The sequence below is a fragment of the Hoplias malabaricus genome, chromosome X1 (genome assembly GCF_029633855.1).
Source record: "Hoplias malabaricus isolate fHopMal1 chromosome X1, fHopMal1.hap1, whole genome shotgun sequence".
Lineage (NCBI taxonomy): Eukaryota > Metazoa > Chordata > Actinopteri > Characiformes > Erythrinidae > Hoplias > Hoplias malabaricus.
Genome location: NC_089818.1, coordinates 22009649 through 22036978, shown reverse-complemented (window position 1 = coordinate 22036978; position 27330 = coordinate 22009649). Strand labels below are relative to the sequence as shown.

The window sequence follows — 27330 nt, the reverse complement described above, 5'->3', positions numbered from 1 at the left end:
TGGAGGCTCTCCTTATGACTAACTCTGTATTACAGAAATCATCCTGGATTCACAGCACACGACAGGTCTCACAGTCTGTTAACAAACTGCAAAGGATTGTAACTCACACTGTTTCGTCCTGGAAACATGTACAATATCTAATTTACTCTGCGTATTCATAGTGCTGCTGGATTTTTTAAACCCCTCAGTGTCACTGCTGAACTGAGAATAGTCCACCGACCAAAACTATCCTGCCAACAACGTTCTGTGTTCATTGACGAAGGACTAGAGGACGACCGCCACACAGATGAGTCTCTGACTTGACATCTACAAGGTGGACCAACGAGGTAGGAGTGTTTCAGTGAGTGGACACAGCACTACTGTGTCTGATCTACTCGTACCAGCACAACGCACACACACAAAAGTGTACTCTGTGGTGGTCCTGTGGGGTTCCTGACAATTGAAGAACAGGGTGAAAATAGGCAAAGACAGTATGCAGAGCAACAGATGGACTACAATCTGTAATTGTAGAACTACAAAGTGCACTTAATTGGTCAGTGGAGTTGATAAAATGGATACTGAGTGCAGTGCCGATCTGTTTATTTGCTAATATATTTATTTTCTTGTTTGGTTTTATCCATCCATCCATCCATCCATCCATTATCTGTAACCCTTATCCAGTTCAGGGTCGCGGTGGGTCCAGAGCCTACCTGGAATCATTGGACACAAGGTGGGAACACACCCTGGAGGGGGTGCCAGTCCTTCACAGGGCAACACAGACACACATTCACACCTACGGTTACTTTAGAGTCACCAATCAACCTACCAACGTGTGTTTTTGGACTGTGGGAGGAAACCGGAGCACCCGGAGGAAACCCATACAGACACAAGGAGAACACACCACACTCCTCACAGACAGTCACCCAGAGGAAACCCACGCAGACACAGGGAGAACACACCACACTCCTCACAGACAGTCACCCGGAGGAAACCCACGCAGACACAGGGAGAACACACCACACTCCTCACAGACAGTCACCCGGAGCAGGAATCGAACCCACAACCTCCAGGTCCCTGGAGCTGTGTGACAGCGACACTAGCTGCTGCTCCACTGTGCCGCACTCGTTTGGTTTCATATATTAGTTTATTTTGGTTTGTTTGGAAGGTTGGATTTTGTGAGGCGTCCACCACAGTTGTTATCCCAAACACAAATTATATCCCAGCATTACTGCATGACCACACATAGTGTACATTAAACAGAACAAAAGCAGTGGGTGAATAAAAGAAAGGACATTAACACAAAACAGTGGGAGGTGTATGCAGCAAATGAAAAGTGGACATGTGTGCTCGGAAAGGGAGTGTGAAAGTAAAATGTCTTACTCAATAATACACCCATGTATAGGCATGTGAACACACACACACACAAACACTAGCCCTTGGGGACAGGAGCTCCACTATTATGTAGTGCTACATCATGTATTCATTTGTCTTCTGGGACCCCTGTGGATCCATAGCTGCCCCTGTTCAGACCTGAATAAAAATACAATCCTTCAAACACTCAATATCTACTACACATCAACATATTACAGGCTACACTCAAATGTACCCAGACACACCTTCTAATAGGTCAAGTCAGCTACTTTATTGTCAACTGCCCACAAACGGCTTGTATAATCTCCATAAACAAGGACTGTCTATAGAAAAGGACACTCTGCAGCAGTCACATGAGTCTAAGGTCACGATTCCCAATGTAAAGTGTTGTCTGGGGGGTTATTAAGCCTCCTGTAATGGACTGTGGAGTAGTGGGACCCTGCAGCAAGTCAAGACACAAGTCTAAGATTGAGTTCCCTAATGCTTCACCTAGAGGGGCTTCATGGCAGCATAGACGGTACGTGAGGCCTACTGTTTGCACAGCAAAACAAACACACACTCCTGTTTGTGCTCATTCAGAAGCTGTCAGAACTGCCTTTTAAGGGGGAATTATATGTTTGTGTAAGAAACCAACCATAGCTTGTACGTGGCTGAAACTGAACTTGTCTGTTAGGTTTTATTCCCTTCTTGAATTAGCATAGAAATGTAACTTTCACATTTCTTTTCATGGAGGTGGAGGTCTCTCCACCTTCCATATATCTCTAGATGCCTTTTCTCAGCTGTGTTTGAGCGTACTTAAGCCAGGCCGGACTGAGAAACTTAGGCTGTGTACCGTTTATGACTACTACTCTTGGGTATGACAACAAGAACTACATCCTTACAGTAGTCTCCCAACATTGAAAAGCCTTCCCATATGAGCAGAGAGCAAGGCAGGAACCCAGTGTGGCTTCCACACCGACAATCCAACTACCGATGTGTTGTTTGGTATGTGCAAAGATACAGGAACAGCTGGAAGAAACCTACACAGATACAGGGAGAACACACTAAATTCCTTACAGACAGAGACCCAAGTGGGGGTTTAACCAACAACGCTAGGACCCTGAAGCTATGTGACAGAGACACATGTACTGCCCTCATAATAATAAAAATAATAATGCACTTTAATAGTAAATCTAATAAATAATAATGTAATGTTCGTCAAAGATTCAAATACACCTCACACGTGTATTACACTAAACTCAACCCCGGAGCTCTGTATCCCAACACACAGCACACTGCTCTGTTTCTCAGTACAACAATAGGCTACACATTAGAAGCGAATCCTCAAATCTAGTGTTTATGGCAGGGCGCTTTGACTGCTAGCCCCTCTGGCAGCAGAGAGACTGAGAGACTGTGTGTGTACTTCAGTCCTCAGTGTGTTTCATGACGCCTACAGCTGACACACACTCAACGGAAAAGAGCCCTGGGCTAAAGCGCTACACATCATACAGCTGCCAAATGCCACTGAACATACAGATCAAAGAGATGCACAGACAACGGAGTGATTTAAAAACACAGCCACTGTTGAGATGTCTACATGACTCTTTGTCACCGCCAAAGGCCGACAATCAGAAAGAGGAGCTGAAGAGATTTGTTATAAAATACTATTCTTCTTGCATGTTTCAACAGATGCTCACCACCACACAATCCTCATATGTCCACACACAAAATTGCAAAGAAAACATTTCTAATGTGTTCACTGACAAAAAGTAATTGATGCAAGCCTTGATGATGCTTGTTCAGCTGTTCAACTCTCCTTCCAGCTGTCCATCATTGCTTGGTTCTGCCCTTCATGCATGCACCATAGGAGACAGATCTGGATGGTAGGCAGGCCGCTCAAGCACACACTCTGTTGCAGCACGTGCAGAATTAAGCCTGGCATTGTCTTGCTGAAAAAACCATGGACTTCCTAGGAAAAGAAGTCACCCTTAATGGCAGCATATTCCTCACTAAAATCCCAGTGTAAACTTCCACATCAGTGGCAGCTCTCACACCTATGCCATGAAAGATATTGGCTTTTGAACCTTTCTCTGGATTCCGGAATCTTCCACAGTATTATGTCTGGTAGGTGGTAACTACAGTCTTTGCTTTTTTGTTCTAAAAACATGTTCTTTTAGAAGTTCTTGACAATTTTCTCAAGATTGGCACAAAGTCTTGAGCTGTGATTTGTCGTGGATGCTCTTTTTATTGCTGTTATGTTCACATATTCGTACTGGAATGGGTCACAGTTGAAATGTAACCTACAAACTTAATCATTTTATTTTGCCTTCTCAAGTTTGGTGTAGGTCAATTTTATTTGGTCCATTTTATTCCCATCTCTGTGTAAAACTGGTAGGAAGAAAACTAAAACAGACAGACAAACAGACAGACAGACACCAGTGTTAGAAGTTGAAAACTGTTGCAGTGACCGTACCCTAATGTTACGGTGTCAGTCGAACCTGTTCAGGTGGAACGCTCTGAAAATGCCAAGTGGAAGAAATAAGCGTCAAACTCAGCAGCCACAGGTCACTGGCCTAAATGTTCATTTTGCTGTCTGAAAACAAGTTTTTTTTTCGGTCAGAACATAATTAAGCCATAACACATAAAAGCGTCATGTACTTTGCAAAATATCACATCTTGGCAAACAATCCCTGGGCTGGAAGATAATGTTGCTCTTTTGTTTTATGAAATAATGCTTGAATAAAACATAAAGACCAGCCAATGTAGGAGGAACAATCCTATAATCAACACAAAGCATGCATCTAAGAACTGAGAAATATTAGTCATCCAGATTTAAATTCACATATAACAATGCTATAATCACAATGGATAAGCACTGTCAGGGGAATGGAAGCTCGGAATCAGCTGCACATGAGCTTAAGGTTAATATGCGTAATGCTAAGTGTATAAAGATTCCACCATTCTCTGGAGTGATGGCTTGTATCTAACTCACTCACTCATATACTTGTCTCAATCACTCACTCAATTACATACATTCACATTCATACTTACTTGCTCACTGTATGCCTCCGTGGCCAGACATATGTCATCTTGTATCCAGTCTAGAGGCGGCCCAAGAGGGTACAGCCTCCTCTCTTTTGCACAATATTGTCTTCCCACAATAAACCCGCATCATTTCACTCTAAAGTTGAAATCATTTTTGGAACAGAACTAATCATTCAAATAATTTCTGACCTCATTAATTTTTGTGTGGCTGAATGCAAGAAATACTCACAGCAGTGTTCCAGTATCAATCATAAAGCCCTCCTGTGAGGAGTACAGGATGATAAGGGTAGCAAAGGGGAACAAAGTACCTATTAATAACCTTGATTTTAGGAAAAACTTTGGAAAAACAGGTTTTCCAAACCTTCCAGTTCTGTAGAGTGGGGCTGGGGAGGTGTGAGTAAGCTGAAGTCATGGCTTCACAATTACAAGCCCCCTCCTGCTGATCTCCCTGCTGCTGTTGTCCCTGCGCCCCATAAGAGGTCAGGATGAGCTGTGTTTATTGAATAGCTATTAGCTGATTAATGAGTCATTATCCTGTGTCTTGTGTTTGTGAGCTCAGAGCTGAGCAGAGAGGCAGACAGGTCACAGCAGGAGGAAGACCACCTTTCCCCCCACGTTCATGAAAACGCCATTAACTCCATCTGCCTGAGTGAGCTGATTCCTCCTCTCCTCTTTCTGCTCGAGAGACTGAACAAGGCAGAAAAAACTTTCAGTTGAAGTGAAAGCCTTACACGTCTAAACTCTTCACGTCTAAAACATTTTTGATACACTTCGTATTTAGTAAATGTAGTTAGTTTAAAGGTGACATATGTTTCCTCCTTTAATACAGTTCCCTGGACTCTTAATGAAAAATCTGTAACATGCTTTATTTTTTTTTTCTGAAAATGAGCCACCACTAACTCCACCCTGAGTGCGCAGCAGGAGCAATGTACAATGTACAATAGCTTGTTTTCACCATTTCTTAGCTCTAGTTTTTCTTATTTTTGCTCATTTCTCTGCTGTTGTTTTGATGTTTTTACTCTGTTTTCTTACTTACTGCTGTCATTTTCAAAGCCTTTGATTGTTTCTTTTATTTCTCTGCTCTAATTTTGTTTTTCTTTTTTGCTCAGCTCTCTAATGTCTTCACTCTTGGGTCTGTTTAATGTTTAAATCTGCATTTTCACATTCACACAAAGTGAATCTGAGTGTTGGGTGTTAGAGGTTATAAATCCTGCCAACATTGGGCTTTTAATCCTTTTTTCTCTAGAATAATCCAGAATTGTGCACTATTCAAAACATTAATTATGAGCTGGCTTGACGTGCTGCAAAAATAATCATCTGATGTCAGTACCAGAGCTTGTGGCATCAAATTCTCACCAAAATGATCCTAAAAGAGTAAGAAAGATGCTATAGCAAAGAGGGACCGATTCCTCCAATTAACCCCCTTAATTTCACAAGAAATGATGGATAAGACGGTGTCTAAAACAGTTGGCCATGTATTGTACACACACACACACACACACTTTCGCTGACGCTTTTTCCCTTAAAGCTTTTTATTTTATTCCTTGTGGAGAGAGAAAAGAAGAGATGGATGAGCGCATTTGTCAGTGAGGTGATAGAGGCGTAATTAATAATGCATGCACTAAAATTAAGAGCATTAAACTTTTATAATTAAAGCCTTTAACCATTTTTCAGGATTAATTAAAGTTTCATTCACCAAAACGAGGCTGTGATGAGGCAGTGCATTGCTCCACAATGAGAAAATAACAGGCATAAATGCTAAGTGCCTCTGACTGAAGGTATTTCATGCATCAGGACAAGTGCTGGTGTATTTTGACACCTGACCATATACTTTGGACATCAGATACCAAAAGAATGTGTGTGTGTACTTGTTCAGTGGTATAAGGAGTGGACAGCCATATCTGTCTCAGTGGATTTCCTGGGTTATTAGATCAAACACACTCTTATCTAGTGTCGTAGTAATGAAACCTCACCCTCTCCTCCACTACTGGAAAAGTAATAGCAGCACAATAAACTGTTGGAGAAAAGGCAATTACTGACCTCCAGGTTGAGCTCGGCGGTTCAGAACACTCCTAGCACTGTTTGGTCATCTCCTATGTTCTTATTTTATCCATATTCTTTGACATATCCAAGCCCCATAGAAAAATGTGTTCCATAGTAACTGTTGCTAGGTTAGACAAATTAGTAGACTACACTGAGAACGATTCTGCAGAACAGAAAACCTCTTACACTGTTTTGTGGATTCCTTTTTTCCCCTAAACCTCATATTCTTTGATATATCCAAACTCCACACCTACAAGCCATCCATAGCAACTGCAGCGAGGTTAGACAAATGTCTGTTGCCTAAAAATCAGTTTAAGATCCAGAGTACAGGACATTTGTAGCACTATTTTATGATCTAATCTTTCCTGTTTTTACACCATATTCTTTGACACATCAAGCTCAACCCTAAAATCAATTCCATAGCAACTGTTGCTAGGTTAGACAAACTTCACAACATCAAAAAATTTCTCAGAACCCAATGATTTACTGATCTCTGAAGGAAAAAAAATTGCCTTGTTCTGTGATCTCTTTTACAATGATTTCTTGTAATCATTATCTTGTCCATGCTCTGCCCAAAATACATTTCCATAGCAACTGTTGGCAGGTTAGACAAACTTACATTTCCTAAAAAGCAATTACTGACTTCCAGTTTGAGTTCTATAGTTCACAGCACTTTTAGCACTGTTTTCTTTTCCAGGTTCTTTGATATATACAACTCCATTAATATATACAACTTCTCTGATATATGCAAACGCATTCCATAGCAACTGTTGCCAGGTTAGACAAACTTCACTTCAGGAAATAAATACCTAAACTGACCTTCAGGTTTTACACAGCAGCACAAATCACTAGCCCTGTTTAATTATATCCTTACCATTGTTTTCTGTATTGTTTGACCTATCCATGCTCTGCCCATAAATGTGGTCATTCTTAGCAACTGTTGCTAGGTTAGACAAGCTTATGTTTCCTAAAAACACAATGCCTGGGTTTAGCTCTGCAGTCCATGAGATATATAGCACTGTTATTTGGACATGTTTTCACTTTGTTTCCATCTTCATTGACCTATCCATGTTCTGCCCAAAAAAGCATTGCATAGGAACAGTTGCCAGGTTAGACAAACATGAATATACATTCATACAGACTTCTGTATTGAGCTTTGTATTATATAAAACTATTAGCATTAGTGTTTTGCCTCCTGTGTTCCTATTTATTCTCCATACGACGTATATGAGCTCCACTCAAAAATACATTGCACAGCAGCTGTAAACAATAAAGTGTAAGCAAAACTTAGACAAGCTTAAAGTTAGAGTGTTCTAATGATAAAATAATTGTTTCTAATAAGTCTAATGGAAACATTTAGCAACGTATCATTTTAGAGTGGATATAAAGCATTGAACTATTGTGGAAGCTAATCAAAACTTGACAAATTGAAAACAGCAAACTCCATGTAAACATCACACTAACATTAACTTTATTTGTGGACCAAAAAGGGCTTCCTCCAGACTCTTCTAACAGTATGAACATTCACACACAGAAATTAATAACTGACTCTGCATTTGCGTAGCTTTATGAGCTCCAATTTCTCATTAGTTTTGTAAACTCCTCCAACCTCCCAAAAATAAGTGTGAGTGGAGGGTGTATAGGCCAGCAGACAGTTGCCCTGAATTTTGAACAAAAGTGATAACATCTTAACAGCAGATATCTGCTTTCCTAAAGGCAACGTTGGCAATTCTGGAGAACTACTGCTATCACAGCAAAACAAACTCCCCCCTCCTGTTTGTTTTCCTGTTTGTGTTTTGTAATTGGAGCATCTTCCACCTCGAGTAAAGTTAATGTAACAGCAAACATAAGTCAGTGTAACCCCCCATGGAGCAGGAATAGGGCAATATCCACGTCTCTTGTCATGCTTTTCACCGTTCTGAGGTCTCTCCACAATCCAAACACATCCAGATGCCATTTGTCGGCCGTGGCTCAGCCAGCATTTTCACACTAGACATTTTTCTAGACCCAGGTCCACTTTTCTGTGTGGATTCAGTACGTTTGGTCAAGTGTAAAAGCTGTTGTCGGGCCTGGGTCCTGTGGAGTGAAATGATTTTGGTGGTGGACCATTCTTAGCACTGCAGTCACACTGTTGTGCTGGTATGAGTGGATCAGACACAGCAGTGCTGTTAGAGCATGACAAATAAGAGTACTGCTTAAACGTAGGGGAAATTAGAATAGCAAAGAAAGAGAACAGAGCAAAGTCACTAAAAACCAAAGGTTCTGCTCCTCACTCCTGGGCTCTGTGGCTGTGGCTCATTCTCATTTAAAAGAACAGGGGGTAAACACTGCTGTGTTATTGTGACCAAAGTAGGTCACAGATATTTTATAAAGATCCCAGAAAAGGGTAGACAATGTCCCCTTCAAGTGCAGCATGGGTTAGGCCCAAACAACCCTCAGACAGACTCCAAAATTTTAAACAAATATTATACAATACTGCTGTAACCTCATAGGCTAAAATGACCTGTTTCAACATAATCACATGTATAAATAAATGAATAAATGCATTAAATCACTGATGAGAATACAGAGCTCACTCAAGGCATTCACCAGTGCTCAAGTTTAGACAACGGTAATTCTGAGAGAGAGAGAGAGAGAGAGAGAAAGAGAGAGAGAGAGAGAGAGAGAATAAATGTCAAAAAGAAAAAGAAACATATACAAGACACGAGTGAGATAAAGAAAACGTAAGAACAAATGTAGAATGAGAGATAGAGAAAAAAGTGGGGAGTGAGAGAAGGGCACGGCGAGAGACCATTGGTCGTGCTGTTCCTGCCGATGCTCTCATTGACTCGGGGTGAGAGGAGGAACGGAGCGTTTAGACAAACAAATCATCTCTGTGCGAGACTGCTCTCGCTGCATAGAGCTGTTCCATTACCTGCCTGAGCTCAGAGAATAATGCCCAATTACAGCATCATTAAAGTGGAGAGAGGGACCTGTGAGGAACCGGGAACAGAAGTGAGAGAGGCAGAGGAGAGTGATGGAGAGGAGAGAGAGAGAGAGAAAGCAGATGCTTCATTTAAGTGTTCTGCCGGTGAGTGGGTTGCAAATACAGGCCTTTAGAAAGGTAATTGGCCTTTTGGTTTGGGCAAAGCATGGGCCAAGAAAAACCACGCGGCTAAACGTTTGGCCTCATGCGACGAGCTATAATGGATTTTCTATTAGCTGAGGCATTAGGTTACCCGTGTTCCATGTGGTTACCCTGGTAACGTGCCCCTGCTTTCTACGCACAAACATCTCGGGTCGTGATACTCCAGGAGTATCACCAGAACTGCAAATAAATAAAGATACAAAGTGGAAATGGGCACCTGTTGGGCAAGGCTGGGACTTTTGTTGGACTGTTGTTGGACTTACAGCCTATAGCCATTCACGCTAAATAACCCTGAGCCGACCTCTGATCGCTTGGAAGTGTGCCCTAGAAACCCTGCTTCTGCCCCAGAGTCCCGTGCGAAAAAGGCAACTCCGTGAAAACCCCCATGGGAGAAGAAGCCTGAACTCTTGACTTATAGCTTAACTGGATGAGAGTGAGCAAGAAAGAAGAGTGGAAGGAGGAGAGTGAGGAAAAAAGAGACGAGGGAGGATTGTTAAAAAGAGACCCCAGGAGCAAATGCATTTTTAAAAAATGAATAAAATAAAAAATAATTATATTTAGAAAAATGGGTACTATTTTTGGCACTAGGAGAGAGTGTTGACTATGGCATGTCACGCTAAGGAGTCTTGAGCAAACCTCTGATCTCTTCTAGAGTTGCCCTGAGGTCTGAAGTCTTTTAGAATCACCAGAGGCCCATATTAAAAAAAAAACTCAAGACCATGAAATAAAAAAAGAAACCTGTGGGAGAAGAGTCCTGAACTCTGACTTAGATCAATTCAAACTTGTTCTACACTTGGTTAGCTTCCAGTTCCACTTCTCACATGCCTTCTTTCTGCACTGCCCTTCAACTCCTCCACAGCTCTCTACCTGTTATCTCCTACTGGTCTCGTAGAGAAGTGAGAGAGCTGCTTCTTCAGTAGAACTGATGATTAAATAAACAGAAACAGTAATATTCAAGTCCGTAAGGAAAATAACTTCGTATACATATGAAAAAAAATCACATTCTTACAACCAAAATGAAAACAGGGACATAGTGTCACTGATGCAAACCACAGTAGCACTCCTCCTTGAGCCATCCCTAACTATGAGTGAGTGTGTGAGACATATTTTACCCTGTTTCCAGAAGTAAACACAGTTCTGGGGTCCAAATACCACAAGGATCAAACACCACATCAGCTTTCTCCCCCCTCTTTAAACAGCCCTGGTTTCAGCACCTGTTCCTTCAAATGAGAATGAGCCACCTCTCAGCTCAGTGCGAGAGGTCAGGATTAAGGACTGAAGAGCAGAAACTCTGGATTTTAGTCAGTTTCCCTCAGGTCCAGCGCTGTGATTGGAGAGAATCAGACGAGGAGGCGGAACCTTTCTAAAGTCTGCACTCTGTGTAAGACGCAACACAAAATCAAAAACACTTTCTGACTTAGGCGGCACACAAAGAGAAAAATTGGTGATTTTTGTTTCATAATTTGTGTGTTGGTAGGCTGCTGGTCACCAAATACATTTACTGAAAATGTGATTTTGTTCACAATTTGTAATATTTAATATACCCTACATTTAGCCACTGTTGTTGAAAGTGATAACCATTGTAAAAATATAATTCTGAAAAATGTAAAAGCATAGGATGTTTCCTGTGATACATCAGCAAACATCAAAACCGCAAAATCTGACCCAAAATTCCATCCATCCATCCATTATCTGTAACCGCTTATCCAATTTAGGGTCGCGGGGGGTCCAGAGTCTACCTGGAATCATCGGGCGCAAGGCGGGAACACACCCTGGAGGGGGCGCCAGTCCTTCACAGGGCAACACAGACACACACACATTCACTCACACACTCACACCTACGGACACTTTCGAGTCGCCAATCCACCTGCAACGTGTGTTTTTTGGACTGTGGGAGGAAACCGGAGCACCCGGAGGAAACCCACGCGGACACGGGGAGAACACACCAACTCCTCACAGACAGTCACCCGGAGCGGGAATTGAACCCACAACCTCCAGGCCCCTGGAGCTGTGTGACTGCGACACTACCTGCTGCGCCACCGTGCCGCCCCTGACCCAAAATTAAGAAAATTAAAAAAAATAGAAAAATAATTTTGAATAAATAAAGCTATTATTACCCTAAGTGCTGCTTATAATGAATGGAAATTGCATGGTGCCATGACCCAAAACATACCTTCAGTTTTAATTAATCTTTTAAAACCATAACAATTTACTATCCACCGATTAGCTAGATATAGGCTTTCATTCTGTGCTAGCGACATTAGCGTTTCTGATATTAGCATTCCACTTTAACATGCTAACATCAGTCATTAGAATTAAAGAGATAGACATGTAGCAATGAAATCTTTGGAATTATCATTGCCATATGTTGTATGCATACTAGCAAGTGCAAATTCAGGCCTTTATGACCTGGCATTGTGTGTAGGACACTAGATGAATTAAACTGGTGCTGATTTATGTGGCCACCCGGCATGTTTAAAATAAACCCTCCAAAACACAATACATGCTAGTTATTGTGGTTTGCACCTTTAGAGTATTAGCAGCTTTAGAGTAACCAAACACTAGTCAACAGAACTCAGAAAACAGGAACCTTGAAACCCTACATGGCACAAATAAAAGCTTTTTTCCATTATTATGCTAACGGATGCTAAACTTGATGATAATTCCTGCTAGCTCTTTGATCTGGCCAATTCTATGTACATCATAATGGTGGACACTCAAAGCTGGTCCCTGTAATAACAAGCCTACACCTCATCCAGAAAGAAACATTAGCCTGACAGTAGCAAAGCTGGACCCGGACCAAACAAGAAAATATTATCATCAAGTAGTGACACATAAACAGAGTGTACAGCCAAGCAGATAAGTACCAGAGTGACCTTTTGATGAAAGAGATCTTTACCGATGACTTAACACAGAAGTACTACACACACACACACACACACAAACACACACAAAGGGCTAGGTTAGCTTCATATCAGTAAACACACCCATTTGCAATAACATAATCTGTATGTTAATCGATGCCTGGAGACAGAAACTCAACAGTAAAATGTCAGTGCCTAACGCTGTACCAGCGAAACCTTTTAGGCCTTCTTATGTGCTTTGGGATTAGAACAGCTCTGGCGGCCATTTTGAGTGATGCCTGGAGAATGTATATCATCCATTCATGAATAAATTTTTGACTATCTTCTACACCACGTTTGAAATATTAAAAAATGAAAGGTCTTGAATTCATTCTCTGGCAGGATTTGATCCAAGGTGAAAAAAATGTCATTATAATCAAGCTAGAGGAGTTCTTTTGTCTGAAGCTAAACCCTGAAACTGTGCTAATCACTGCCAGCTGAAATGTGTTTGGGCTTATTCCAGAACACAGAGGTCCAGTGGTTCTGACTGGAAAAGCTTTTGGACCAAAAAATGTGGCCAAAATATTGTCAAAATATCCAATTAAGCATGAATACCTTAGACACCTCTAAAATAATAAATTCAGGTGAGTTAAAGACATACGCTACTGACATTTTCTCTTCCAGTCATTCTAAAATTGAGGATATTAATAATATGTTTTTAAACAAGGGCAGCACGATGGCGCAGCAGGTAGTGTCGCAGTAACACAGCTCCAGGGACCTGGAAGTTGTGGGTTCAATTCCCGCTCGGGGTGACTGTCTGTGAGGAGTGTGGTGTGTTCTCCCTGTGTCTGCGTGGGTTTCCTCCGGGTGACTGTCTGTGAGGAGTGTGGTGTGTTCTCTCTGTGTCTGCGTGGGTTTCCTCCGGGTGACTGTCTGTGAGGAGTGTGGTGTGTTTTCTCTGTGTCTGCGTGGGTTTCCTCCGGGTGACTGTCTGTGAGGAGTGTGATGTGTTCTCTGTGTCTGCGTGGGTTTCCTCCGGGTGCTCCGGTTTCCTCCCACAGTCCAAAAACACGCATTGGTAGGTGGATTGGCGACTCAAAAGTGTCCGTAGGTGTGAATGTGTGTCTGTGTTGCCCTGTGAAGGACTGGCGCCCCCTCCAGGGTGTATTCCCACCTTGCGCCCAATGATTCCAGGTAGGCTCTGGACCCCCCGCGACCCTGAACTGGGTAAGCGGTTACAGATAATGAATGAATGAATGTTTTTAAACATTTTGATTCATATTCCTCTGTGGTGCCTGTAGATACATATTACATTGGCTGTATTTTGATTCAAATAATTTTTAAATCAACATTTTTTTAGTTAAAATAACAGTCTTATTTTGTAAGGGTGACTATTTAAAACCAAGAAATGGCTAACATTCCTGATTCACTCGATTAAGAGATTATTTAGGCTTCAATTATGAAGTTAATACCATCAGCCCTCCATTTCCATCCATCTTTGGGATTGAATTGATGTGAATATCTACAATGAAGCTAGAATTTATAACACACTTTAAAATACAGTTCCTCAGGCAGTGGTTCTATTTCAAACCTTGATTTTTTGTTCAACCCTCACTTCAGTTCACTGTCGGTTAGAAACTTGGTACATTCTCCCTGTGTCTGCATGGGTTTTCTCCCAGAGTCCAGAAACTCGCCCTCAACAGGATAAAGTGGTTACAGGAAATGAATGAATGATTAGATTCAACTTGTCTCATGTGTGTTGTAGCTTAACACGTCAAACAACATAAGGCCATTAAACAAAGACAGTTCCCTTTGTTTTCCTTTACTTTATACAGTATGTTGGGTCAAGTACAGGAACAAAAGAAGACATTGGTGGGAAAGTTCTTAAAGGTTCTTTAGGTTCAGATTTTCCATTCATAGGAATAGTGACTCTTTTTTGGACATGTGGGGAGTAAACAGCATTGGAAAAATTGGACCGTTCCAATCTGGTTCGCCCAGATTTGTTTTCATAAATGTGTGTGTTGATAGAGTATGTGTGTGGGAGGAGAATTTCTCTTGCTGTCCCTGTACTACCCTCATCATTCAGGTACAGTGTGACTCCTCATCAAATTGCAGCAGGACCCTATTACTTGCCAATTTCCTAGTCAATGATTTTTCATTTGCCCCACATTTCCAAGATTCGGAGCTTGTTGGAGGCCTGATGGATGGCCTAGTGGAAATGTGTGTGTGTGTGTGTGTGTGTCAAGGGGGCTGGGGAAAAGACAGCAATGTGTATGTGTGTATAAATCTGTGTGTGTCTCGGTGTGTTGAGGAGGTTATAAGCTCTTGCCCTCCTCCACCCAAACGGCTGTTACACACACTGATCCGCGACCTGTGGCTCGTAGTCGCTTGCATATGCTCAGCTAGGGGAGTGTTTACACACAGCTCCAGGCGTCTGGAAGGCAAACAAGAGCATTAGAGAATGCAAATTGAATATGTACGGGGGGAAAAATGGAGCCTGGGGCACTGGGGTGCACAGCAAAACTATTACACGAGTCACTTATGCCTGCTGCATTCAGAAAAAAAAAGACAAAACACAACAACACTGACACACAGGCTAAACACTGCGGCCTAAAGGCAGGGCTGTGTATTTCACAATTTCACCTTTAATAATCCAGAAGATTTGGCTTAAATGAGACAAAAACACCTTCCTATGGCTGTGTCAGTGGATTGTTTATTTATTTATTTATTTATTTATTATTTTTGTCTTGGTCACCTTTGTAATTCTAAATAATATTAAAAAAAAAAAATGTGTATTAATATGAGGTTGGGTTCCCCTTAGCTGCACTAACATGTACTTCACTGGGAAGGCTTCACACTACTTTGCTGTGAGGATTTGAAGGCATTCAGCCATGTAAACCTAAGGTACCGATGTTAGATAATTTATAATTATGAATCATAAATACCACATTAACATTAACTCATTGAGAAGTAATTATATGTTGATCACCACAGAGAAATACATAACTGAATCCCTCTAATTAAATAAATATATATAATTATGTTAATATTATAAAATGAAACTCTTCTTTTGAAGTGTTCCTGGAGACGCGCGTCACACGGTTACCACAGCAACCAGAATTCACAACGTGGACGCGCGCGAGTCGGGGACGCGCCTGTGGTAAGATCTAAAGTGTAAACACTGCACTTACTCTTTCTGAAAGAACAGCGTGGGGCACAGTACCCAATGTGTCCAAAAGTCTGTGGACACCTCTTCAGCTGAGTGGTTTTCAGCTGTTGGTTTGAGAGGCGTGAAAGCTCAGGACTGTAGCCGTGGAGCTGTGTTCTCTGGACCTCTGGGATGAGCTGGAGTGGGTTTTGTGGTTCAGAATGATCTATCTAACACCAGTACCTCGCCTCGGAATGTAGTCAAATCCTCACAGCAATGTTCTATGGGAAGCCAGTAGTGTGATGATGTTTTGAGTTTCAGAAGTGAGGATTCCTTAAGGGAGGTGTATTATTTGGAGTGGGGCTGGGGAAGGGTGGGGGGGGTCTTGTTAAAGATACTCTTTTAGCCCTTAAAAAAAATAAAAAATAATTGTCAGGACCCAAACAAACAGGAGAAAAATAAAATAAACAAATATGGTGTTGCGTAACGTTCCAACACCTGCCCAAAAGCCTTCCAAAGGTGGGCACACTTCCTGTTAATACAACATAATTTCAAAATAAAAGTAATGGATGAGCAAGTGTCCACAGTTTGGTTACTGTTTCTACACTCGTCCTGCTCCACTGACCACACAGGCCGTATTTGTAGTTCTACACTTACACTGGTCACTGTTGCCCTGCCTACATTGTTAACCCCCTTTAACCCTCTTCACCTTGTTCTTCAGTGGTCAAGGCCCTCACAGAGTAGCGTCTAAAGGATTAAGCGCATGCTGCTTTTGTTCTGTTTCGGTTGGAGTCGCTCCTGGCCGTGATGGCGGAGGTGAACCGGCTATGTGTACGTATCCTGGTGCATGAGGTGGATGTGAAAGAGAACCCAGAAAGTGAACACAGGAGACGGGAGAGCCTCCGGGAGTCAGTACAAGCACCTGTCAGTATCCTTACACAGGAGTGGGAGATGAAATAGGGAGTGTGTGTGGACATGAGTCTCTAACCCAGTTGTTCTGAAGTTATTAAGGATTCTAGAAAAGTCCACATGTTTACTCTACACCAGAGTAGAACCTTAGAATGGGCAGATGAGCCACTCTTTCCTTTCTATATTTTAAAGTAACAAAAGGTAGTATTTTTATCTTAAAACTTCAGCTTCAAAATTGCTATGACGTTTCACTGAGCAGTAACAGGGAGAACAGTGCCTCTGTCTTTGCTAATCCGGCCTCAGCATTGCTGTAACTGCACTATGTATCTTTTAGAGTAGGGTAGGAAAATCGTAAGGTGTCTTTCCACATATATATTATGTTTTGAGTGTTTGTGTGTGTGTGTTTGTGTGTGAGAGTGGACTCCTTTAGTGGCTAGTTTCCTCAACACAGTGTGTGTTAGCATGTTTAGTGGGCACCATGGAGACCCTGTGTGAGGCAATTTCCCATCTACCCCTGCTGCAGAGGCCTTTCCAGCTCACGCAAGTAAGCTAACACACACTCAAGACAATACTGCTTTAATCTCTAATCTTTCAGTGTTTACTCGGTCAAGTCACTGTTTATTTTACAGATGATTTCTGTGTGTGTTTGTGTGTTTCAGATCAATGCTGAGTCCACAGCTGATGATGGTGTGTATGAGGTGTGGTATTTGACATAGCACTGTAGCTCTGGCACTGGCAGAAGAGCTTGACAATGTTTTCGACTCGCTGATAATGTCCAGTGTTTTGAAAAATGGCATAAAGTGTGACAGTGTCGAATCTGTCAGGTGGGGGCAGTGGTTACGAGGGCCGCTTGTTCATTGGGTAAATTAAGGGCTAGCTGTCTACACAAGTGGCACATGGCATTGTACAAATTAACTGCAGGTGTTAAACTAAACAGAAGCAAACGTCAGGCACCGATATGACATTACGAGCAGTGGGAACTGTCTGTCTTTTTTTTATGTGTGTATGTGTGTGTGTAATCTCACTTCAGATGTAAGAGAGAAGGTACCCAGGCCAACCTCCCAGAAGAATAACAAGAGCACTGAACAGGTCAGACCCAGTGTACAGGGGCCAGTGTCCTGGACAGGGATTAAGAGGAAATATGAACATGACTAGTTTTAATCCATGACCAGCAATTTGGCTCTGTGTGAAATTGCTAACTGCTACAACTTTACAGATGTGCTCTACCTCTCTGGGTGTGTGTATACTGTGTGTATTACGTGTGTTCTGCTCGTCTGGGTGTGTGTAGAGAGATGAGGAGTTGCAGAAGATGGCGGAGTTTTACCGGTGTCCTCTGTTAAAGGAGATTCCTGCTCCTCTGCCCAACAACACCTCTTATAACACTATTGTCACAAGAGTAGTGCAAGCACAGCGCCACCTAGTGCACAAGGTACAATCAGTCTTCTGTTCCACTGATACATCTCTTTAATTAGCTTCACTGGCCCTTTATTAAAACCATCCACGCAGTACTTAGCTTCACTGGCCACTTTATTAGAAACTTTTACATGATACATCTCCTTGGCCGCTTTATTAGAAACATCTACATGATACATCTCCTTGGCTGCTTTATTAGAAACACCTAGACTGTACTTTATCTTGTGGCCTTATAATGCAGCCAATACAGTTCTAACTCCCTCTTCATCATCACTGTCCTCAGAGTCTTCATTAGCCCCTTTCCTCCTCTTTATTTGGTCTGCAACATTTCAATCATAAATATCAGTCCATAATTGCTTTCTCCATTAGGTCCACTGCACACTGCTCGTTCCAAATCGTGTTGCAGATCACAGAAAATAATCAAAACCACTGTGTTTACCAAAGTATACACACTACAGCCTACATTCCACATCAGTGCACACCATCTGGGTTTCTCTGAACACCACAGTACCCTCAGCATTATACTATTATTGTTTTAATGTGAACACCAGCCTAGCTCACCGAGACCGACGGTATATGACATAAACCAAGAAAGGCCGTCTAAGATAAACAGACTAATACTTACTCTAATGCATTCAGACACTACAGCTTTAGTGAGGTCGGGGCCTGATGGAGGGTTTGTTCTAAATCACAACACAACTCCAACTCATCCCACTGCTCCATATGTAGTTCCATTGTCGGGACTATAGAAGGTGTGTGTGAACAATTGTGAATGTGTGTACAACGATTTGGACATACAGTGTACATTGTGTTATTTGTGTGTTGTAGCCCCAACTGAAGGCCTCTTTCCAGAGCTTTCTCACATCCCCCACCATGGAGAACTTTGTCATTGATTCATTCTGGTGGCTCTTCCTCCAGAAGTTTCAGGTGAGTTTTCTTTGTTGAAAACAAAGCAGGTCAAGGTTCTTATTTATAAAAAAAAAAAGTGGGAAACTTTATGCTTTTCAGATCCGAAATGATTGGATGGGCATCAGCAATATGGTAATAAATCTTCCCCAACCTCTGCTCGGCTGCCTGTCAGGAGCTGGCCTTGGGGGAGCCACTAGGGGACAGTTTTCCTGCTCTTTAGTTTGCTGCACAGTCACTCGAGGCAACTGTTTAGGCCTAAATTATCATCTTGACTGACAGTCAATCTCAATTTCTCTCCTTCTCTGGCTTACTGCTCTCTCTCTCTCTCTCTCTCTCTCTCTCTCTCTCTCTCTCTCTCTCCTTGTTTTTCAGCCCGACAGGAAAACTCAGGATCGTCTGTTTTGCCAGATTGCGGAGAATTACATCAGGATTCTGACCCAGAACCTCTGCACTCACAGTGGAACCAGATTCCTGCGGGTAGCCCCAGCTACTGCCTCACACTTTTAACTCTGCACTGTCTAAAGATATGAGCAACATTTCCTAAGGTGGAAATGCAGGTGTAATGTCCTACTCAGGGCAACGTAACCTACTTTAGACCAGTTCAAATAACTGGAGACAAATGTTCAGAATTCATTGCCAGATAAAAAACCATTTATATATATATATATATATATATATATATATATATATATATATATATATACACACACCTAAAACACACACATACACATATACAGAACGATCACTGGATTAGGAACACCTACCTTGTATGTACACTCATTACCCTCTAGTCCTGTTTCTCTCTGTACGACACCCAGAAAGATCACCGATTTCACACAGCACTGTTGCATCCCTCATCGCCAATTTCAGAGAAACCAGGACTGTGGATGACAAGCCATGCAGTGGTAATCCGAAGACCACTACCAGTGAAAAAACCTCAATAATGGTTTTGGCAGCCTTTCCAAAAGCCCACCACGCAGCATGCGACGTCTCGCAGCAGAATGTGTACGGATTCTTCATTCCAATATGTGCAGCCTAAACTCTCAGAGGATGACACCTATAGACGTGTCGAGTTCTGCACCTGGGCATTACACCAACATCAACAGGGTCCCGCATTCACTCGACTTTCTGTTCACTGACGAGGCCAATTTTTAATGGTCAGTGGTGAGGTTAACTGCCAGAACATGAGGTACTGGAGTAACCCTCACTGGACATCAGAATCACCTCAATCCTCTCTTCTCTTGTCAGTTCCATCTTAAGTTACCTGTACCAAACATTTCTGCGTTGATAACTTTTGAACCACAGGATATATTGTAAATCTGATTGCGGCAATCAATTTCTGAGACAATTCTGTTCTACTTTGATATGCTACATGATCAACTTCTTACTGAAAAAAAAAACACACCCCTGATCCAATATGGCAGCTTTCAAGATGGCGGCCATGTTCTGAACATAGCCTAAAAGATAGGCCTCTCGCCCATTACCTACTGGAGTACCCAGATATGTCATATTCCCTTTTGTTTCTGAAATAAAAGGGTGTCCTGATATTCACACTGTAGATGTACATTAGGTAGACGCTGCCAAAACAAAGTGAATTAAAATGTTATTTTATTTGTTTGTTTTTTTCTCAGGATTTCTCCAGCACACTGAGCCAGATGCTGTACTGCTGTTTCTGCTGTTGTTTCCCCCAGTCCTGCAGCATCCGCACCCAGGACTTCCTCACTGCTGTGTGCTCTACTGCCTACCAGTGGACAGGAGGTAGACTGCAGCATAGTTTTTTAAAAACCTAAACTGGCTGCATTTAATATAGTGATAATTAAACAAATATATTAAACGGCTAATAATTCTTTAGTAACAAATTTTCAGTTGTGGGACACAATTATTTGGAAAAAGAAAGGACTTACACCAAATTATTTTCGAGTATTATAGGCAGTGGGCATACTTAAATTTGAGAAATAAGCAAAACAACTTGTAACAAAAATGTCAACCTTCTCTTTCTCTTTTCTTTGCTGTGAATGTTGTCACAGTGACGAGGCAGGGACCACCTTGGCCACACATTACTGCTGTTTAGTTACTGACTGATGTTGCCCTTTTAAGAGTTCAGTATAAAGGGTTAAAGCAATAAACCAGGCTTAGATCTGTGAGCCATGTCACAGGGAAATCGCTACAATGGATCGTCCTTGTGCAAACTATTGAGGTACTGACCACAAGTATGTGGATCCAAGACGCTATTAGGGAAATGTCTCTCTCTCTCTCTCTCTCTGTCAATAGGGATCTCTCCTGTTCCTGAAGTGCATAAATTGTGGGACTTTAAATCTCTGGAGCCAGACGAGTCTGGTGGCGTCTCGGAGAGAGAGAGAAAGCAGAAGGAGAGTGGTAGGTCATTACCTCTGGAAAAAAAAGAAGACTCTAATCCCTACAATGGGACTCAGAAAAGTCCCCCTCCTCCTGCTCTTTAATCCTTAATCTTTATTGAGCGTTCAAATCTCCTCGCCCACATTCATCCCATTTGCTTATTGTTGCTCTGAGATGTAATGTATACCATAGCCTTGCTGGGCCTCATTCAGCTTTAATGCCTGCTTCAGATGGATCAGAGTTTAAATTAGCCTCTTTAGAGAAGGAGAGTTTCAATCCGCTTAGAGCTTTTTTTCAATTTATTCACATTTTTCTCCTGTTTTCACTTGCTTTGCTGGTAAACATAGATTTCACTTCGCCTGAGTGTGTATTTATGTGTATGTGTGTGTGTGTGTGTATACAGGTGCCTCTCTGACTCTATTGGACAGTATGTTTTCCAGCACCAGTCAACACAGCCTCACAGCCATAGGCTCAGAGACATCAGTCAGTATTAATACAATAAAAATATTATAAAAGAGTATGTTATGCACTATATATGTACAGGGTGGGCCATTTATATGGATACACCTTAATAAAATGGGAATGTTTGGTGATATTAACTTCCTGTTTGTGGCACATTAGTATATGGGAGGAGGGGAAAACTTTTCAAGATGGGTGGTGACCATGGCGGCCATTTTGAAGTCGGCCATTTTGGATCCAACTTTTGTTTTTTCAAAAGAGGGTCATGTGACACATCAAACTTATTGGGAATTTCACAAGAAAAACAATGGTGTTCTTTATTTTAACGTAACTTTATTCGTTCATGAGTTATTTACAAGTTTCTGACCACTTATAAAATGTGTTCAAAGTGCTGCCCGTTGTGTTGGATTGTCAATGCAACCCTCTTCTCCCACTCTTCACACACTGATAGCAACACTGCAGGAGGAATGTTAGCACTGGCTTCCAGTATCCGTTGTTTATAAATGCAAGAGCATTAAAAAAACCAAAGCATCAACACTGAAATAGCTCCAAGGCTGTTATTATTCCACTCTTCCCAATTCGATTGTTGATAGATGTTGGTTGTATTTTTTGCTCCAGAAATGCATTAAATATGATTTGATGACATTTCATTTGCAGATTTCCTTCTCTGTGTTTGTGTTTCAGAAATGTGTTGATGTGGTGAATCAGGCCAGTGTCATCTGCTCCAGAGACTACACTGCTCTCACAAGCCACACTATCATTAGTCAGGGTGAGTGAGGACTTTAAAAAGCTCTCTCTCTCTCTTATTTATTGTCACTGTCCATAGAAACACACATCTCCAAAATAATAACTTTATAGAAGGAAGCAACCTGTCAATGGAAGTCAGTGTACAAAGTTCCCATTCCAAACAAGTCTGGAGCATTTCTATTGGTCCGTTCATCATGAACTTTTCACACAGTGTGTAGAACATCTGCTGTGTTCAAATGATGAAGTAAACTAAAATTCCTTCTTATTCGACTGTGTATTACTTGACTTTTGCATGTGTGTGTATGTGTGTGTGTGTTATTCAGTGGACAAAGATGATTCAGGACACATTACTGACCGCCTAAACCTAAAATGTCCTCCTGACCCGGCCGTCTACACATCAGTAAGAGAGGTCAGTAGGGTTAGGGTTAGACTTCATAACTTTTAAAATAAATAAAAAACAGTGATATCACATTACAGTTTAAGACAAGAGCTGTTATAGTCATTTAATACACTCTAATTACTTTATATTAACTTTACTGTACATGATAATCTATATTATATCCTATTTATTCTATACTCTACTGTGTACACAATTTAAAATACTCAACACTTAAATAACTAAAATACTTAAAGAATTTACTCTAAGAAGCCTATATTAATCATCCTTTTCTCTATTCATTCTATATTCATTGTACTATGCTCTAAATACTCTATTTATTATATTCTAAATGTATTATTTTCACTCTATTCTCATCTTACTATACTTTATTTAATCTATACTCATCTCACTATGCTCCAGTTAATCTATATTCACTGTATTATGCTTCAATTACTCAATATTCTTCAGTGTACTATATTCAGTTTCATCCTAATAACTCTGTACTCTTTTCACTGTTCTCTATTTACACTGTTTTCACTTTACTATGCTCTAATTGCCATGTGATTTTTGGTGTACACTCATTCTGTACTCTATTATAAAGTCACTCTATACCTTTTCACTATACTCTGAACTCTCTGTACTCACTTTATTATGCTGTGATTACTCACTATAATCTGATTCAGTGTCAGGAAATGTTTCTCTCTGTTTCTTTGGAAGTCTCATGCAGTGTATGAGAGTGTGGAGCTGAAGCAGTGTGTGTTTAACGTGTGGGGGAATTCTCCTCTGGTTCAGCACTACGTGAACACACACAGACTGAAGCAGAACGTGGGTCATGACCTTCTGGTGAAGAGAACCCAGATCAACAAACTGCCTCAATATCCTTACACTGTACACTCTACGTACCCCTACGTCCTTACACACTCACCTCTGTACTCATCGGTGTAGTATCAGTGATAGCTGTACACGCTTGGAGGAGAACACTAACCGCCCATTTCCACTGGTAGCTAACAGACCCACTGTGGTTTTACATAGTAATTACTGTATAATAACTGAACATTATGTATTTAAACAGCTGGAACTTTTGTGTTTTTGCAACATATTTGTTTACAACAATTTACCTTTTTGATCCTCCTTGACTGACTTGGCGTCACCGCAGACTCAGTGACGTATCATGATGTTTTGAGGCAGGCGCAGCAGCGTTCCTCCAGCCAGCAGAGGGCACTGTGTTCTCTCTGGAGGCAGCATTCAAAGGAGCTTGCCAATCTGCGTCAGAAGCTCGTAGAAGAACAAGTTCAGCTTCTGAGGTTAGAACCATGTCAGAGCTCAACACGCTTGGATGAGGACACTAACTATGTAGTCTGTTATGTTTGGTCCGATATAAAAATTAACCGCTTATCCAGTTCAGGGTTGCGATGGGTCCAGAGCCTACCTGGAATCATTGTGCGCAAGGCGGGAACACACCCTGGAGGGGGCACCAGTCCTTCACAGGGCAACACACACTGACACACACCTACGGACACTTGAGTCACAAATCTACCTACCAACGTATGTTTTTGGAGCGTGTGAGGAAACGGGAGCACCCGAAGGAAACCCACGCGGACACAGAGAGAACACACCACACTCCTCACAGACAGTCACCTGGAGGAAACCCACGCAGACACAGGGAGAACACACTACACTCCTCACAGACAGTCACCCGGAGGAAACCCACACGGACACAGGGAGAACACACCACACTCCTCACAGACAGTCACCTGGAGGAAACCCACGCAGACACAGGGAGAACACACCACACTCCTCACAGACAGTCAGCCGGAGGAAACCCACACGGACACAGGGAGAACACACCACACTCCTCACAGACAGTCACCCAGAGGAAAAATTAAAACATGAACCTACTAAACAACTGTAAGACAAACTGTAAGATATACAAGCAATGACAGTAAGATGGTGGTACTAAAAAAGTTCAGTGACTTCACTGTGGCCGCCAGAAATATGCCACTTTTCAGACGGCCAGTTCATCAAGTTTCTGCACTGCTAGAGCTGCGCGGTCAATTCTAAGTGCTTTTATCGTGAAAGGTAAAAGTCTTGGAGCAGCTGCAGCTCAGCCGTGAAGTGACAGACCATACGAACTTACAGAAAGGGACACTTGATTGCTGTAGTGTGAAGTGCTCAGCTGCAGCCCTCACTAAAGAGTTCCAGACTTCCTCAGTTTGTCAGATGCTGCATGGATTGGGTTTCCATGGCAGAACAATGCTAAAATCTGCATGGATAATACCAAGCACTGGCTGGAATAATGGAATAACGGGCCTGTGTTTTATGGGTTAGGATCTGGCCCACTGTTCCACTGAAGAGAAGTGTTACTCCTACAGTGCACACACACCTTCTAGAGAATCCTATGACTCCAACATCATTAAAACAACCTATGGACAACAGGAGTGGTCCTTTCTGTGTCTGTGTTATTGGAAAGTCATCACCGGTTCAATCCCTGACCTCACTAAAGTGCCGCAGGATGATATCCACAGCCCTAAAGGAAGACCATATTAATGCCTATGTTTCATACGAGTAATAACCAATTGTAGATGGTACCACTTTGAATATAGCTCTCTTTACACAGAGTTTATAAATGGTTTAAAAACTAGATGTTTATCAGTGGTAATTAATCATGTTATAAACACCTTAAAATCATTCGTAATCCAAATTGTGAACCCACAGTTAAACCTCCGATTCGGCTGGATACTTACTTTACTTTGTCTTCTCCATCTGTCAGCTTCTACACACATTTGATAATAGGTTTAACCATTTAACCACCAACAGAATGTCTTTTTTGGACATTAACATGTGAAATGAGTGTTATCTGACACTTTTACTATTTAGAAAACAGCAGGTTACTATTTACGTGATCTAAATGATTATTAACGAATTACGGTTTACAACCTAAGTAATAACCAGTGTTAAACAGATGTTAATATCATTTATTAACGGTTTATAAGGGTAGTCTTATTCAACTCCCGCTGTCTGTGAGGACTCTGGGCATTTTTCACCATTCAAAGGGTTCGGAAGAAGACAAAGAACTGCTCAGAGTTGATGCCCAGTTTGTGGTTTGCATGGCTCCTGCATTCTCATTAACTCTCTGCTCATTTTACCCAGGAAACACAAGAAAATCCTCTCGCAGAAAAATGTGGTGCATAAACTCTGCCAGCTGCTGGTGCCGCCAGCCAAGGTCAGCCTTCTTTTCAGTTTGCATCTGTGTATATTTTATTCATTCACGTCAATAAGGGCCGAGGTTTATTACATAGTGGACTGCAGCGAGGCTTTCGCTCAAATGACCAGTCCCTAAAGAGATTTATATGTAAATGCTTAGGTACGAGAACTGTACGTTTTCTTTTACTGTCAACATCTGTGTGTGTGTGTCTCAGGGGGAAGAGGAGAACAAAACTCGCTCGGAACAGCTGCTTGCTTTTCATATGACGTTGAGTGCAACTGAATAAAGACTTTTGTCTTTTTCTTTTTCTCTCTCTCTGTCTCACACACACACACAATAAACTCAGCACTTGTTAATTATAAAGTGATTTTTTTTACAGTATTTTGACAGGTTCTGTGTGGTTTACAGTGAAATGGTGGTCTATAGAGAAGCGTAGCGACCCTTGACGTTGTCGATGATGGGAAGCAAGGCTTGGGTCAGTTTTACAGCTGAATTCAATGTAGTGTTTTAAACCCTGTATTTTAAGTGAAAATGAGTTTATTACACATCCAGCCACTTAATGAGTCAGACGTTTGGTTCCTTTCAGCAGCACTTTCAAACATTCAGCCTCGGTCAGTGTCTTTAACAAGGCGCATTTCACACCAAACAGCTCTAATTCCATGTGAACTCTTTAATTAAGGAGAGAGTTTACAAAAGTGGTGGACTTGCCCTGTCACCTGTTGGATTTATGAGGTGAATGAAGCACAGTTAAAAGTTCCCCTGGTTTTACACGTCCTGATGCAGTAGTCTAAGAAAACACTAGATGGCAGTACAGGCTTTGGGTTGATCTGTTGGTTCTCAGTTTTTTCTATGTACAGGAGAAACAGTGTTCCAGAGTTGTATATGAAGCTAAACGATAAGTCACATATATAGTATAATTTTATATAACAGAAATTCAGATCTTAAATATAATAAGATTTAACATCTGATTTCACCACCTCACACATTCAGAACATTCATTCATTCATTATCTGTAACCCTTATCCAGTTCAGGGTCACGGTGGGTCCAGAGCCTACCTGGAATCATTGGGCGCAAGGCGGGAATACACCCTGGAGGGGGCGCCAGTCCTTCACAGGGCGACACACACATTACATTAAAAACATGCAAAAATAAAGTATAACAAACTATGCCTAAATTATTTTAAGTTTATTAAAATCTACATAATTATAAATTATAAACTGATGAATATACTTCAAATAATCTGTAATGTGGCAGCTCACCCGGGGTGGATTAGAACAGAGCAAGCCACCAACAGAGCACTAGAGAAATAGGCCTCAAGTGCAGAGACACACAAACAACCCTAACTCTGGATGTTAAGAGCGCCAAGACAAAATGAAACACGAGAGAGGAAAACTTAAGATGTCAGGGGAAAACTGATC

At 41.6% G+C, this 27330-nt stretch overlaps 1 protein-coding gene across 3 annotated transcripts; it reads left to right on the top strand.

The window, feature by feature from the left end:
* On the top strand, nucleotides 1-26262 carry LOC136676089 (protein FAM227A-like). 3 transcript variants are annotated; one of them, XM_066652945.1, is made up of 17 exons: nucleotides 1-326; nucleotides 16328-16463; nucleotides 16906-16988; nucleotides 17104-17131; nucleotides 17475-17533; nucleotides 17733-17873; nucleotides 18686-18784; nucleotides 19139-19243; nucleotides 20398-20524; nucleotides 21038-21142; nucleotides 21525-21604; nucleotides 22265-22349; nucleotides 22651-22736; nucleotides 23424-23581; nucleotides 23858-24010; nucleotides 25857-25929; nucleotides 26126-26262. In XM_066652945.1, exons 2-17 carry the CDS (start codon nucleotides 16343-16345, stop codon nucleotides 26195-26197), a joined length of 1575 nt encoding a protein of 524 aa, XP_066509042.1. In that variant the 5' UTR covers nucleotides 1-326; nucleotides 16328-16342; the 3' UTR covers nucleotides 26198-26262. The 3 variants fall into 3 exon arrangements, with proteins under 3 accessions (XP_066509042.1, XP_066509041.1, XP_066509043.1); XM_066652944.1 differs by having other exon boundaries at nucleotides 16257-16463; XM_066652946.1 differs by lacking the exon at nucleotides 17733-17873 and having other exon boundaries at nucleotides 16257-16463.
* The last annotated feature ends 1068 nt before the right edge of the window (nucleotides 26263-27330 follow it).